General features: G+C 38.0%; 1 protein-coding gene across 9 annotated transcripts in view; it reads right to left on the bottom strand.

The window, feature by feature from the left end:
• Nucleotides 1-17,306, bottom strand: part of dysf (dysferlin, limb girdle muscular dystrophy 2B (autosomal recessive)) — a 76,327-nt gene that overhangs the window by 29,428 nt on the left and 29,593 nt on the right. For all 9 annotated transcript variants that reach the window (XM_060874506.1, XM_060874510.1, XM_060874512.1 and 6 more), the window contains 9 exons: nt 12,363-12,544; nt 11,707-11,847; nt 9,957-9,986; nt 8,545-8,574; nt 8,372-8,413; nt 6,426-6,527; nt 6,149-6,310; nt 5,108-5,273; nt 4,944-5,017 (listed from right to left, as the gene is read on the bottom strand). In XM_060874506.1, the coding sequence (XP_060730489.1) occupies nt 4,944-5,017; nt 5,108-5,273; nt 6,149-6,310; nt 6,426-6,527; nt 8,372-8,413; nt 8,545-8,574; nt 9,957-9,986; nt 11,707-11,847; nt 12,363-12,544 (929 nt within the window). The remainder of the gene's footprint in view (nt 1-4,943; nt 5,018-5,107; nt 5,274-6,148; nt 6,311-6,425; nt 6,528-8,371; nt 8,414-8,544; nt 8,575-9,956; nt 9,987-11,706; nt 11,848-12,362; nt 12,545-17,306) is intronic.

The raw sequence follows: 17,306 nt of genomic DNA, 5'->3' as shown, positions 1-17,306 counted from the left end.
TCCTCCCTAGCTGTAACCTAGTTGTAACCCTACTAGCAAATCCACCAAGGTATGGCAAAGCTGATCATTCTCGAGTGTTCTGTAGGTGCTCAGCATGTCCCATTTTAAAAAACCTTCTCAAAGCTACTCTACATAGGTAACTACTTTTAATACCATCTTTCTGCAGTTTTTTTCTTAAACCAAAGAGTAACTTTTGCATCTATAAAGCCACTAAGGGTGTGTTAAATTTCCACAAAAGTTGTTGCCTTTGGCCGTCATCAAAACCTTCACTGAGTGACAAACATGCTCCTTTTAACCAGAAAGCATTTTTCAAGGAATACAAGATCCTAGTTCAGGGTACTATCTGGAGCCAAAGTGGAGTCTTTAGGGAAATGATGGGGGCTCATGTTTCACTTAATGCACTGGGGAGTGTAGCCCAAATTTCTGCCCCCACGGCATAAAACACAAGGAATTCACAGATGTGGAAATAATTCAGAGCACTGAGAGTTTTTGGCCCACTGTAATGGTGTATGCCTGGTATAACTTTGTACATCTAAATTGGTTATATACACAAAGTTGGACATGACCCTCTCATCATCAAGCTCAACAAAACAGTCCACTCCTTTATTTGATGTGACAGGTTCGAAGGACTGGCCCTGTTATGAAATGTCAATTCAAAATAAAAAAAAGTCAGCAAATAACTACTACTCATCTGAAAGATGACAAAGAATAGGCTATTAGATGATATGTGGCTATATACGCCAAAGAAAACCTGGGTCGGCCTAGCTCAAAATCTACAAAATCTCTACAGTATCGCCCCTATTGAGGGGAAAGTCTTAAACCTTTAAACAACACAGTGGCACAAGATCAAATTTTTCTTTTTAGCTTTTTTGCTTACATTTATGCAAAGGATCCCATTAAAGTGGCAGAAGTCATGTGAAGCTGAAATTCTAGGATTCAGATCAGTTTGCACAGGGTCATCTACTGTATTTGACTGACATGTTGAAAGGGAAAGGTCCAGCTGTTCAGCTGCTGTGTGAAAACTTTAGCTCAAAGCTGTTCAGCTGCTGTGTGAAAACTTTAGCTCAACTTTAGCTCAAATCCAGACTCTCTGACATAGTCAGAGAGTCTGGATTAACAACATGTGGCCATGCATCTAGCCACATACAGTATAAGATAGCACATATAAACATGCACCTGCATCCGTAATTAAGCATATTATAATAATAATAATAATAATAATAATAATAATAATAATAATAATAATAATAATAATAATAATAATAATAATAATAATAATAATAATAATGTCAAAGGTGGGGCACGGTGGCTTAGTGGTTAGCACGTTTGCCTCACACCTCCAGGGTCTGGGTTCGATTCCCGCCTCCACCTTGTGTGTGTGGAGTTTGCATGTTCTCCCCGTGCCTCGGGGGTTTCCTCCGGGTACTCCGGTTTCCTCCCCTGGTCCAAAGACATGCATGGTAGGTTGATTGGCATCTCTGGAAAATTGTCCGTAGTGTGTGATTGCGTGAGTGAATGAGAGTGTGTGTGTGTGCCCTGCGATGGGTTGGCACTCCGTCCAGGGTGTATCCTGCCTTGATGCCCGATGACGCCTGAGATAGGCACAGGCTCCCCGTGACCCGAGGTAGTTCGGATAAGCGGTAGAAGATGAATGAATGAATGTCAAAGACCATAAGATGACCTCCAAGTAATGTGTTACGATACGATATATATCATCAAGCTAAATCTGCAGCACATGAACATCCAGTACACCCCAAAGCCCAGCATCTGTCTCTTTACTGCTGGACAGAGATGAGAATCATGAGGAGATTTTCACATGGATAGCTGTGGTTGTGGTTCCCGTTTTATTTATTCTGACCCTGAACAAACCATCTGATGGCGGTCCTTTGACAAGGCAAGCCAGAAAACAAATGAGAGAAAAATGTCTCCTCCTACAAACGCAGAGACCTAAATAACCCATTGTGCTGTCATTGCAATTCAGACAGCCAAATTCATAGAGGGATTTAGAAGAGGTATTTACTCTGTATTTAACAAAATGCTTACTTACTTCTTTCATTCAAAGTTGCATTTCAATAAACAATTGGCGTATCAAATGATTGTGATATTATAGCAGAATGTAAAGCCCGGTTTGAAAATCAACAATGTAAATAAACTGCAGTCTATAACTGCAAAAAATGCCAGGGGGAACAAGTCATGCATTCAAACCAAAATTAATTTTGTTTTCATTTATTTATTTAAGTAACTAATCAAACAATAGGTGGAAAGGTCAGAACTAAGAAATGGAAACAATTTTCCAATTTTCACAACCTCTCTTGATCATTTTTTATGATGTTATTATGTATTTGGTGTGGGGGTAATGTTTTCACTCTGAAGTCATGGCAAGCAAATTGATAAAAGCTACAGGACGCTGTATTAAAATCTAGATTCTTTTTGATGAACACTGTATGAGGTTTTTATTAAAAGCTGTGGATATGGGTTCTAAAAGGCATTTATTAATTATATGGGTATCTATTATTTCATTGTTTGCTTCCAGCAATTCTTTAACAATTACTTCACTTGTTAACTATACAGAAACAACTTTGAACATGAACATTAATAAGAGCATGATGATTCAAAAGCCTTCATTTTTGTTGAGGTGGGGGCATTGATTAGTGTGGGTCTACACCATGAAGGTGTTTGGGGATGAGCTACAGGGGTGATGATAAATGAGGCACCTGAGCCCTGTTGTGTCACGTATAGTTATGTAATCCCTCTCTCTCTCTCTCTCTCTTTCTCTCTCTCTCTCTCTCTCTCTCTCTCTCTCTCTCTCTCACACACACACACACACACACACACACACACACACACACTCTCTCTGAGCAGTGATTTGAGTGTGTTTGTGTGTGGCCATGCATGAGCAAAGCAAAGTTTTATGTTACCGCTTAACTACACTGCCAAGGAATGGACCCAAATTAGGAAAAGCTTACATGTGCTCTTACCATTGGTCTGCTTTATTCTCTGAGTGGCATACTGTTAAGATTGTTAGACTGATTCCAAAAGCCAGGAGCTGCTCACAGACTGAGACCAAGCGCCAAGAGTCTCCTCACCCAAGCAGTCCAGTTGTACAGGAGTGTTGCCTGTGCAACAACATCAGGTTTTCTTTGGCCAGCAAATGCAGCATTAAGAGATCTTCAAACTCCTCTAAAACACAGCTTTACATTCTCCCAGATGTTTATCAGCTCCTGCAAGCATTTACTGTTACCTGACCCACAGCAGCCAGGGAAGGTAGAAGGTTTTTCTTTTGACTTTCGGATGACACTTCTGAGTGGGGAAAGTGCCACAAACCCAACACTCTAGCTGGACATTGTGTCGTTTGCTGGCCAAGAGTACTGTACCTGCACGGTGTAATCCCCAACCCAGAACTGCTCCTACCCCATTATTGCTCTGGGCCTTACAGTGTTCAACCTTTCTGCAAGTGACATAGAGTACTGACACCAGATCGGATGTAACAAAGTCTGATTCAAGACAAGACATTAGAAAGCATCTAGTAGGTGAAGCTGAGTCGTATTCACTAGGATCTGCACACATATCTTTTGCTGCCACCAAATGGATTGAATACAGAGCCCAAAAACATACAACAAATGTAGCAGTTAATCCACATCTTTTCCACTCAGTAATTTTTGGAACAGATTTGGTTCAGTTAGCAGCAGACCTACATTTCTGCTACTCAGCATTTTTTTTTTAAACTGTAGAGGTAGTCCTTGTGACAGAGAGAGACGAGCTGGAGCAGCAGTTTTCAGAAACACAAATCCCACTCCAGTCCCTCTTGGAGTCCATCTCTTCACCATCCCAAAGAGCAGAGGTTGCCAAGCTGCAAGCAACATTTTTTGGCATATTTTCTCGACTGCCTGGGCCTTGCCTGAAGAAAAGTGGCAAGTATTCAAGTCTAACTGGGCTAAATGCTTTAGTCTGGAGTAACAGAGGAGTCACACAGTGACTGGAACAAGTCCAATGTATTTGTGCCAGAGGTGTATGGAGTGGTCAGTTTCTGTAGGGCGAATACAGTTTGTATTTGACTCTGTATGAGATCTTGATGTAGTATCATGAAACCACATAAAATTGTGTGCAAAATTAACTATCGCATAAAAAACCTTCTACTTTATTGAGGAAAAAATAGAGAATGTGCTGTAATTTTCAGTGATTTACAAAGATATGAGGAACAATAAGTAGTCAGTCATATTCTCTAAATATATTAGACTCCTATTAGATAATTAATTAGTCATTCTTTAATTTGTTTGCTTTAAATTGACTCACTTTTTTTTGCAACAAACAGCTCATTTTAATAATAATAAATGTGCCACCTAGAGAATCAACTTAAGCACCTCTATAATGCAACTGAATATTCAGTAAGCTTGATGTAACTTTTCAAACTTAAGTCGCCGACTTAATTTGCCAACTCCTAATACTTTCTATTTCTATGTCATGCCAGGGCAAAGAACTGGCCAGTGATCAAAACACATTTCTTATAGGCAGGGTGCGGCAAATGTTAGAAATGAGACATAGGTTCCGTTGTTAAGAAATTACCCCTTGACTCTGTGTTTAAGGGTGTGTTCTGTATATAACATCTCATAAGATCATACCTCACTTACTGTAAGTGTCCAAAGGGAACCTAGAGAAACCCAAGCTACGTGACCCCAGAACTACCAAAGAGCAGCCAAAAGAATTACACTCATGAAAAAAAACGTATGTAATCAAACAAATCATATGAGTCTGTCACACTTAAGTAAGCCTTAGGGTTAATGCTCCTTTTAGAACAATGTTAGTCTGAATCAGCGATGATGACATTCTCATCCATACACCCAAGGGTCTCAAGCAATGGACTTTCCCATTTTTGTTTGGTTTGGAAATTAGAATCATTTGTGTTTCAGTGAGACCTCTAACTAGTAGACAAAAACAAACATTACCTGTCCAGGAATGAGAGGTTCCTTGTCATCAATGTCAATCAGTATGTCATCTCTTGGTGTGTGAGGAATAGTTTCTGTAAAGGGAAATGAGTGAGGTCATTTTTAATATATTTCAATTACCTTTTTTCATTCACAATCAAATATTCTCTCCAAAATGTTCTCACCCAGCTCTTCTAGTGAGGGCTCTACATCCTGGTTCTCAGGCAGACAGCGGTATGCCTCCAGAGATCGTATGGTGCATTGGCCCACCACTGGCTTTCTACCAAACTGCCGGTTGTCGATCACTTTGATCACCAGTGGAGGCATGTAGAGTTCCTCTCTGGGCAGCCGCTGAGTATAGAAAAGATCACAAATTGTAATATAACAACAGAAGTAGGTCATTTGTAATCTTAATCTGGACTAATCCAACTGGACTGAACAGTTATGAAAACATTTTTAGACAAATTGACAAGTGGAATAATGGGAAAAAGGTCACTAATCTTTTGACACAGAATGAAGAAAAAGATAAATGCCTCTTTCAGTGCTGACTGCGGTGCAGTGCATGGCTTTGGAGTACATTATTGTTGTTTTCTCCATTTCACATGCGATTAGAGAGAGGCTCATCTCACTGCCACAACACTCGGTGCAACTAACCAAAGGAATGATGACATGGTGAGCGTCTGTCTCATGCTTGGCATAGAGTTGTCTCTAACTGACAGTGAACCGTCAACATTTCCAGCCAGCATTTGTTCCACACAAAGCCCTTCACCGTAAGATGAGACTCCATGCATGCTCCAGACCGTTTAGAGTTAGGTAATTACAGGTTGGACTTGCTTGATGCTGTGGATTGTTGCTGTGGCAGTCATATTGCAGCAATGAGGTCCAATAAAGGATGCCAACAGACTGAAACCCATGTCAAAGCTGATGATATTGATGTTCTTTATTGCCAAAACTGAAGTTTTTAAAAATGTCCAAGCAAAAAATAAAATCCAGTTTTTACTATAGTACTGAAGTTAATTAATTATAAAGCTATATTTAGTTATTACTTAGCTATTAAATCATATGATAATTAAAACTTTAGCGCTATTTGTGTTACAACAACACAACTAAAATGTTCCCAAGAAAGATGGCTACAAACAAAATAGATCAATAAAACTACTGGATTTGATAGGCTGATTACTTTAAACTACATTGTGATGATTAAGATGAGTAAGCCTAAAATGTACCACATCAATGAAGAGTGTGTTGACTTCAAAGTTGGGATTCTTCTTAGTGTTCCTGATTACACAGGACTGCACCATGCAACCTCCACATTCAATCTGCAGGCTCGGGGAAGTGACACTGGCCAGCTGGAAGCTCTTCAGGTTACGCACCCCCCATGCCAGGATCTAAAATGGTCATACATTGAAAATCATATTTTTTGTGATATTTGGATGCTGGATAATCTGCAGCTCAAATCCTTATTGATTACTATGCAGTTCTCTTTGCCTGTATTGACCTAACCTCAATAGCAGTGCGCTCTAAGACAGGTTTGATGCCGTGTGGAACCATGAAGACATTTGTCTCTCTCTGGGGAGGCAGGTTCGGCAAATCTGAGTCTTCTGGCTACAAAACACAAAACAGGGCTTAACAATAGATGGACCCATATTAAAATAATGCAACGAATTGTCAGATTTGCTCTGTGCACCTTAATATTGCACCTTCTTTACATGTACAGTATATGTGATCATATGGGAAACACTGTAGCTGTGCGACTCACAGTACGTACAGTGCCTGAAACTACACCATGCAGCCACATTTGGAGATGGGTGAGAAAAAACACACATGTTTTAGCTCCAGATTGCACAGGAAATCGGTCAAATACTGTTATGTTAAATATTAGTTGTGGTAAGCCAATATGCCAAAAAAAGGAACCCTGATTGTTAGCAGAATTGAATCGCTGCCTTTGGGAGCAATGTTAAATCTAATGTCACTGTTACATACAATGGCATATTGTTTAAAAACATGGCTATATTTCTCACATCTTTAATAGTACACCATGTAATGTTTCAGTGTCATTATTTTGACGTACAAAAATTTGCCCTTAAATTTCCCCAACTCATTAATAAGAAAAATGCTTCCCAACACTGATACCAAATTATTTCCAAACACAGAATGCAAGCTTTAGTTAGAAGCATGTGAGCAAGTGTCGTATTAGATGATGCACCGTCTCAAAATTGCGGGAAATCTATTTTTTTTTCTTTCGACAGCACAATGGCTTGTTTTAATGTTAAGCCAATTGCAATAAAGACAAAGTAAAGCTTTTAGTAAAATGAAAATACAAGAAAGAGGAAGCTTCACAGAACCTTCTTAGAAAATGATCCAGCACATTTCAATGTCGCTGTTTTCTTGCCCTTTGAGAATACTGGTCTAATCCAATGTAAATTTACACAGATGTGAATATGATGTTAACATATTGCAGAAGAAATAAAAAAATCTATCTATGCCTTGAGCGTTTTTTTATGCCAGTAATCTCACCAACATCGTAGTATCTGACATAGTGAACCAGTATGAAGACAGAGACTTCAAAGCCCTTCTGTTCTGAATAAATTAAAATTCCAATTTTATTTCACATTCCCAACCATACACAGTACAATGTGTAATGAACTGCTTTATCGACTGTTTGAGTCATAAAGATAGAATCAATAAGAATAAAAATGTACTACAAATATACTGACAGAATACAATAAAATGTAAAATTCAATGAAAATAAAATTTAGTCTGGAGGTGGGAAAGGGAAGAAGTCTATAAAATAATGCAAAAATCTATATATAAATGGAGAGCAGTGGTAGAACAGTATGACTATAATGATTATTAGGGAATAAGGGTGTCTACCAAATGTCATAAATGTAAATGAATGACAAAACTGGAGACACTGCTACACAGTCCCCAATTTAACTAATCCTACAGATTTTACCAAACATCGAGCACTTCACAGAACAGTAAAGATTTACAATGTATTCCACAGGTAAATAGACAGACCAGATCCACAGCATGCTATAGATCTATGTAAATATTGACTGTTTGACTACAGACATAATTGTGAGTTACACTCTCAAGGGTTCCTCAAGTTACACTCTCAAGGGTTCCTCAAGGGTTCCTCAAGGTTCCTCTGTGTATACAGTTCTAAACAGACACCTTAAATGTTTGCCCCAGAAGAACAAGTCAGAAAAGAACGTTAGGACTTTTGCATTTCAAACTGTGCATCATTCCCTCATTGCCGCAGTGCTTCGTCATTATGGTTTGAGGGAATGAGCTTGTGAACAAGATTCAGGAAGACATATAATTGGGATTAGAGTCATTTGCTGCATGATGTTTTAAATTCCATTGTGCTTAAAAGTTTGTGTTGGTGTTAAGACTTCAGCACACCAACAAGGCTAAGTGTGTTTGAATGTGTGTAAATACTTTACCCATTGCTGCAAACCCTCAGAGAAGGCTGCTGGAAATGTAAGCTTGAAGATAAAATAAAAAAAATGAAAATAAATAAATAAGAAAGGCATTATTAAATTAAAACATTATTAAATGTTAAAAAGTAGCAAGCCAGCCAATGGTCAATTTTTATAGTTGGGTCAGCAATACTTACTTCATCCATAATATGAGAATGTGAGTCACCCTGGGAATAGAAAAAATGTTGAAAATATAATCAAAAATGTCAGAAAAAAAATCAGTGTTGAGAGAGTCAATTGCCTATATTTGTGCATGAGCATGTTTATCCTGGGCTTTTACTGTGGTATACTACAGTAAGTTTGATTAGGACCCCCAGACCACCATGATTTTTAAAATAGATCTACAAAATACACATACTTTACTAATTTGGCAAATAACTTGCTGTATCAGGCAGTCTATGAGCCCCCCTTGTGGTGCGAAAAGAATAAAAAACAAAAAGAAAAGAGCAGAAGTGGGGGGAAAAAAACAAATCTTGCTGATAACGGAAATGGGAAAGTTGGTTTGTAACAAGCTAGCTAAAAATAGTACGAAATTGTAATCTAACACAAGTTGTTAGCTACTCACCAAATCAACGAGAAGAGTGAAGATACAATCATTATTATTATATTTCCATTTATTTCCTTGTTTGTTTGTTTCATACATATAATATTTAGAGATTGAATTATTCTATAATTATTCTATTATATTCTATAATAGTTATTGTTCAGCTGTTTTTTGTCTTATTCTTTAACTGTTTTTCCATTCTCAAAGATAATTCTGTTCGTCATTGCGTATAAAACATGATGGTGTGGGTGGGAGATGCCTGAGTAAATCATCACTTGAGGGAAACAAACATGTATTTATATCTCAATTGACCAAATATCCCAGTTTCGACCGTGTGGGGTCCATTTATTTATTTATTTATTTTCTTATTGGTCCTTATAAAGAACACTGCTTTTTTCCCTAAAAATATTTTATTAAAAAACCTGAAAGAGCCAAATGTTTTTCTTCTGGTTACTGAGGTTAGTTTGATTTAAGTGCAGGGACAGCATTCATCAGCTGCGTTAATAATTATGTCAATGGAAGTCTCACAAGTATTGTAAGACAAATGTGTGTGTGTGTGTGTGTGTGTCTGTGTGTTTGAACATGCTTGCTTGGGTGGCCTGGCCTTTAAGCATGTATAGTAATTCAATTTCCATTTGATTATGCTGTTGTAACTGGTGCCAGGTGGGCATGCTGGGTGGAGCCTCTGGCACACAACCACACAATGGTATCTATAGTCATTCTCATGGCATTCTGCATTACACAGACAGGGTCACTGGGCTGATCCAAGTGCGGGGGGGGGACTGTTAAACACGTCCAGGGTTGATACAAGGCCAGATAAATGGGTCCAGGTACTGTGATGTTCTTAGGAGCAGCCCTTTCCAACTACTCTGACATGCTTGGAGAACAGTAAGGGCCTGTGTTGGAGAATAGAGACCACATAATGTGTGTGTGTGTGTGTGTGTGTGTGTGTGTGTGTGTGTGTGTGTGTGTGTGTGTGTGTGGGCAAATTGAAACATCACTAACCTCTTGACCAGGGATGTGATGAATTGCAATCTGTGATAGATAGATAGATAGATAGATAGATAGATAGATAGATAGATAGATAGATAGATAGATAGATAGATAGATAGATAGATAGATAGATAGATAGATAGATAGATAGATAGATAGATAGTATTACTGGCAGACCACACATTTAATAAGCTCAAATGAAAGCGATGACATCATGGGACATTATTAAATTAGCCTGTGGCCACTGGGAATGCAGCCTGTTCACATGTGAACAGGCACTCATCAAAAAGCACATAATGTTCTCCTGGGACCCAGGCGCCCTCCTAACACACACACACACACACTCATACACACACATACACACAAAATTTCCTACAGTAGACACAATGCAGTCTATTCAAAGCAATGCCGCAATGCAAAAAAAAAAAACAAGACCTCCCGTAAATGAATTAAATGCTATTGTACAGAGCAACAATTCAACACAAAACAGTAACTAAAACGTGCTTGTACAGAATTTATAGTGCAAGATCTTGCCTTGCTCATTTGCTCCTATGTGTGTGGAATTTGACTTTTGTCTTATGAGCACACACCAGAATGCCCATACAGCCTTCTGTTCTGACTTAATATTATTTATCTGGATAAACAAATGCTTAGATTTATTACAATTCTTTTGACATGGCAGATGAAACTTGGTTCCAGCTGTTTCTCTCCGATTCAAAATCAGCTTTCCCGATGAATATGAAAACCCGCTAGCTGCTTTGCTTTGCTTCTGGAGCAACCACATTTATTCAAATGTTAGAAATGTTGGCCAAATCTGATGCAATGTTCACATCGGTTCTCAAACATTTTGAACTTCTCAACTTAAGAGCAGGCAGTCATGCATGCTGGCGAGGGTATCTTATGGTTGAGTCTGCTTCTTATTCTGCCAGTGTCACTGTGACTGACCACACAGAGATTGTCTACTCCTGTCTGAATGTCCTATGCCAAAGCAGCTAGCAGGTGTTTATATTCATCAGGAATAAGAAACCTCAGTTTCTTAAGTGTTGTCAAAAAACCTTGTTTTTGCTAACACTTAAAAGACTTTATAAAGTAATGATTAACAAACAGATTAAGAGTCAAGCCAAGTTGGTAAAGTAGAACACTGCTTGTTTAAGGGTTAAAAGCATGCCAGAAAGGTTTGCAGTGTGTTTTAGTTATGGTAGGGGTGTGTATAAGTATTGGTTGTGTGTGTGAGGCAACAAAAAGGTTGTGTCATGCAGGCGTGAGTACTGTAAGTGGAAGTTCAAATAAAGTTCATGTTAATGAATGGAAAACTAAAAACTGGTACAAACAAATGTAATATCTGCACAAGCAGGTTACAAGCAGTCCTTAGTATACACACACACACACACACACACACACACACACACACACACACACGCACACACTTGAATTCAATTTGAATAAAGATATGAATATTTCAAGCAATAAACAGTCACACATTCAAATACAGGTAGTGGTAGTGTGTTTAGTTTGTGTGTAGTTTGGGTGGTGTGTGTTTGATAACTGAGATGTTGTAGTGCTCCATTGGGTCAAGATCTTTACGCAGGTTTGTAGCTTTTTAAAAGTCCATTCAAGCTTCTAATAATTTTCTAATTAATTACACCATGTATTTTCTAGTAACATGCATAGTTTGATTATACAGTTATTATACAGTTATGTCTCAACTTATAAGATACAATAAGTTGAGACATAACCATATAATAATGATGTCATCCTTTACCTTATCTCTGCGAATCAGCTCAAATGCAGCAAGTAGTTCACCAGCTGCTTTGCCACGTTTCTTAATGGGATACCATGACAGACTAGGAGAGGAGACCACGGACGGCTGGCACATACTGCGCCCCATAAACTCATCTGCCCCCTGTAGTGGAAGTCCAAACACAGATGCCATTATAATGAAAAATAACAACATAAGAAGATCTATCATATTATCTGATTCAGAAATATAAAACATATCCTGTAAATGTAGTCTAGCTGGACTTTTCTGCACAAAACTACTACCTATATATTGCACATACTGCACTAAGATTACACACATCTGCACTTTACTTATAATAGTTATACTGTTCTGACACCAATCTGCTTTCATATATCTTATATTTTTATATTTTCTGTATATTTACATCCCACCTGTATTATTAAAATCTATTTTTATTGTAATTCTATTCTTATTGTATATTTCTTTACACAGACAGATGAAAAGATCTGTTGAAAAAAAGTCATTTTGCTGTATGTTGCACTGTATATGGTTTAAATATGAATTTAGATTTACACCCACATGCATGAAAACATTTATATTTAACATATAAATTTATGCACAGAAATGCTCACACACAAACACACACACACTCATCTGAGCACAGAATGTAAACTCACATAAGTGTCTTGATCGTAGAGCTCCACTATGATGTTCGGCGGGTTCTTCTCTGTCACTTTGGGATCTCCGAATATCTCCACCTCATAGAAGATAAGAGTCTGATCCCAGGTTGGGTTAAGAGTGTTCCTTATGGTCACTGTCTTCTGGCTCTGGTGCAGGAATGACACAATAGCATAGGGATCTGCAAAGGACAGAAAAGACCATTTAGTAAAACGCATTGTGCTGTATAATGATATATATATATATAGATATATATCACGTGCCCTTATATGTCCATATATATATCCTTAGTTCCTGGAGAGGTAAACATTACAATTCATTGCAAAATACATTGCAAATCAGATTAAATTGTCAAATTAAAGCATATGAACATTTTAGGCAGTAAAATTCATTACATTGTAATTACATCCAACGGATTCCTTTGTAATTTAATAATGGTGATTTTGTTATATGCCACAGTGATAGACAAATAAAATGGAAAGAAACAGTTACCAGTGTTAGGATGTGCAACCGCAAAATCTAGCAGAGGTCTGGTTGTCATTAAAACCATGGCAGTGATTTAGTAGTTAATGAAAGTCCTTCTTTCAAGGCCTCTAATGCATCACTGAGCATAATAAACGGTGGTGTTTCTGTCTTTGATAATATAATAAGGGCAATGAAGTCAAGAATACAGTGCCAACTCAGCTAGTGAAAATAGCCATATGGTCATCCAAATGTAATGTCTGTACAGTGTGTGTGTGTGTGTGTGTGTGTGCATTTGTGTGTGTACCAAGAGTTAAACTTATATATTGTGAAGTGATCCAAAATGAAAATGAATGACATAAACTGCTTAGGAATGTCTGAAATGGAAGAGACCGTCTCAGTTTATTATTATAGTCCACGTAAACCATCCTCAATGGGACAGTTTCACTAGGGAGGAGAAAATGGACCTGCTTTTTTCCCAGCTCCCATTAACACATGCACACAAACTTATACCCCTTCCCACAAAACATTCTGGCTCAAATAAACAGAGGCATAAGTAAGCCAAGTGTGCACCATCACCCAGGAGTCAATGGGAAATAAATAAAGGCAAGGGCTAATCGGGTTGCACAGAGTAAATAAATACTGCTCCTGAGGGGATTGTGGGACTGGACAACAACGCAGCAATGGCCGCCCACGTGTATGACTCAAACATGCGAGATTCTGAATAGCACTGTCAGACAACAGAGGAGGCACTGCCAGTATGCATTGTTTGCAATCTGTCAACAGTAAAGTGTTGGCTTATTCAAGTGCAGTGTATCATTTTTATATTCTTAAAAATGTATCAGGGTGCCTGGGAAAAAAAACTGTAGCCACAGGCAGGTCATAAATAAATGCACTTTGTAGCCGACCACAAGACAGCATGTTGAATATTGGGTGGAATCACACATAGTTGGCACATTTTTATGGCATTATCAAGGCTTCACCAGATATTTAAAAGCAGATATTGTTCTTTAGTATTGTATTTGAGAGTCAGTGGGTTATAATTATATGATTATATGAATTTATTTCTTTTACAATTTCAATTCCATTTACAATTTTCATGGTCAGATTCCACAGCAGGGGTCCAAAAACTGGCAGATGTGGTCAGTACAAGCAAATCCATACACGTGTAGAAAATCATATTCATTTAGTGAACTAAGAGCTTCTTTGGTAGAGGGAGCCCTTAAAGGATCCACACAGAATCAACAGTCGGTTTCTCTTATTCCAAATAAACTCCTTTATATAAAAAAGCACTTTTAAATGAACTTTGTACATTTTGATGCCAGTGTCTCTCAGCAAAACTATTGTGTATCCACAAAATATTTTCAAGTGTCATGATGATATATTTTTATTTAGTTCCTTTCCAAGCATTGTTGAATTCTCAAATTCGATTGGTCACAAGGTTTTGATTAGTTTTCTTTCATTTTTCTTTAAGAATGGACAATAATGCACTCACTTTAACCCTCAGGAGTGGACAGCGGTGCTGGCTCGATCACTTGGACTTTTTTCTTATAGTAATAGAGACAAATTAAAAATACCCCATCATTTATATTCGTACAGGAAATTGAAAGCCATTGCTGGAAACTTTAAAGTGTCTACTTTCATTTGTGTCCACATACAATAAAAACAAAATGTTGTGCTTTGGTAAAATAGGGTAAACAGACAGGATGCATTTTCCAGTTCATCCATCTCTGTGAACGTCTCTCTGGAGATAGTTACCATTTAATATCATTTCACTAACAGCTCATATACTGTACAGAGACTTGTGGACAATCTGCATAATCTAAACTACTTAGGCATTACAGGGTTGTAGGGAACCTGGTTTCTACCCCTGGGGACTCGAGGGCACAAGGCAGGAGATACCCTGGATGAGTTGCCAGTCATACACACATTCACTCTCATTCACAAATTATAGACAATCTAGAGAAATCATAATACAAATCGCACAGTCTAGTGTCACCAAGATGAGGATGGGTTCCCTTGTGAGCCTGGTTCCTCTCAATGTTTCTTCCTCATGTCATCACAGGAAGATCTTCCACACCCTCTGGCATAATCATTAGGGACAAATTTCTAAATTTATATGTTTAAGGTTTATATACCTATATTTTAATATTTTATTAAACTATATATTTCTGTAATGCTGCTTTAAGACAATATCCATTGTTAAAAGTGCTATGTTCTAGTGAATTTTCAGTGCAGTGCTGTTTGGCGATGCAGCATGATGGCACATCGAGTAGCATTGCTGCCTGGCAACTCCAGGATCCCTATTTTTTATTGTTTTATTTTATTCAGCTCCATCTCAGTAATCAGGGACAAGTGGTTCCAGTCCTGATTTATACATTTTTCCCTATACTTCTAAAAATGAACTGTGGGTCTGGCAAACTCTGGTAACTGACCCTAAAATGTCCTGAAAATTTGTAGTCAGAGCGTCACGCCTGGTGATTTATATTGGCTTTATATTTTTTTAAAAAGATCTGCCTTTTTTTCATCAGGTCTGTGGACTTGAAATTATGCCCCAAGCACAGGACCTGTCTAAATCAGTTTCCATTATCTCATCAAAAACTAGAGGAAAACTCATCCATTCAATCGCCACTCCACTCCTTTGCACCCAGTTTTCTCTGTGCTTAGTGACTGTGTTTTTTTTCCAGGCAGAGAAGATTTATGCTGCACAGCTGTAGCGGGTGATAACCACGGACCATGAAGAGTGATGACAGTGCTTTAATGACACAATTCACCCGGTGCCTTATGGGACGTTCTGTGTTGAATTTCTGCCTAGAAATTACTTTAAGGGTTAATCACATACTTTTCTTTGATGTGGGTGTGCTTAAGCCTTGTCTTTACTTATGACTATGATTGGAGCAAAGACATCTACATGTATATTACCTAAAAACTATTTTATTGGACTTATTATTAAACAACAATATAACAACAGGCTAGTCAATCTACTGCCTTTTTTCCTGCCTTGACTTTCCTGACAGTGTATTAGAACAACAGATGCATTAGAAATGGTGCACTGTTTGATCTGATCAGGACTCCTGTAGAACGCTTTATTCTGAAGACGTTTTGATGAATCCTTTTTTCTCACAATTACAGAACAGTGAAAGACTTTTCTTCATATATCCTAGCTTAGGTTGTTAGGTTAGAAAACAAGGTCAGCCATGATAAACAATCCATGTAGGAGAGAGGGTTAAGCTATCCAACCAACAATGCAGAGCCTTGAACTACCATTGCAAAATGAAGCCACCTGATTTAATGTTAAATCAGAATACCTATGTCTTTTCCTACATCACTGCTTTCATAGAGCCCATAGAAAAAGAAAAAACATGTGCAAGTGGCTTTAGTAGCTAAGAAGCCTTTGTTCATTAGGTAGACAAAATGATTACAGCACTGAAACAGTAGCCCGGAAAGCTTTCCCACAACATCTGGAGCACTATTCATGCATCACAGACTAGAACTTTCCACCTGATAAGCGTGGTTAGAGTGTTTGTCTCAACGTCCGTATCTAGTGAGCTAACCACACTCATAATGCCAAATCCCCCTTCACCAAAGCATAAATACACGTCATAAAAATCCTGATGTCTGTACACATGTACTTGCACACAAGTCAAGACACACACACACACTTTAGTTACACTTGCTTTGGTTTTTGGTTTCCAAGGATACAAGGTATGACAAGCCAAACCACAACACCGGTCCAAAGAGACGTTTGCACCGCTGTGAGCTATCTTCATTAAACCACAAAAGGACATGACCTCATAGAAGCTTGCATGTAACTAATGAACAACAAATTTTAAATATTTCCTTATAGGTCCTTTTAACTTTATTAAGTTAACCTTCTGCCACTCTTTGGTTTTATAATAAGCGTTATACTCCAATGAGTCTTAATATTCAGTTTCAGTGCATCTCAAACCTAAGTAAAAGAATATGTCTTCTATTATCGATAGAAAACAAAAAGACTATTCAAGAGTAACATTTGTTTCACTACTACAATGCCTTCTGTTGTGTCCGCAGCAGTAAAGCTACTGTTTCTCTACATTCAGGGATAAGTTCTACCAAAACTACTTAATCCCAGTCTTTGCCAGGCACCATATTTACGAACTATTACAACGTACAAACTATTGGTACGTTAAAATTAAGTCTCACAAGACTTCACTTTTATGATTTTGTTATTTTTGAAAACCCATCTATTATACTGAGAAATGCTGAGCTATTTTTTTTTTTTACATAAAAAAGTTATTCCACCTCTATTGCTTACCGCTTTCAGTGTGCATCATATCAGACTTACCAGTAAACCCCGATCTATGATGCAGTAAGAACATGCTTGGTAGGGAAATATAGATCTTACTTGGCATCACACTCAAAGCTCACGTGGTCCAGCAGTAAAAGCCTAAGGTCAGATTTTGCATCATGTCTGGTGTGTGCCTCAGAATCACAGTACAAGA

Source organism: Tachysurus vachellii, chromosome 7 (genome assembly GCF_030014155.1).
Source record: "Tachysurus vachellii isolate PV-2020 chromosome 7, HZAU_Pvac_v1, whole genome shotgun sequence".
Taxonomy (NCBI): Eukaryota; Metazoa; Chordata; class Actinopteri; order Siluriformes; family Bagridae; genus Tachysurus; species Tachysurus vachellii.
Note: the sequence above shows the minus strand (reverse complement) of the source record. Positions and strands in the feature narration are given on the sequence as shown.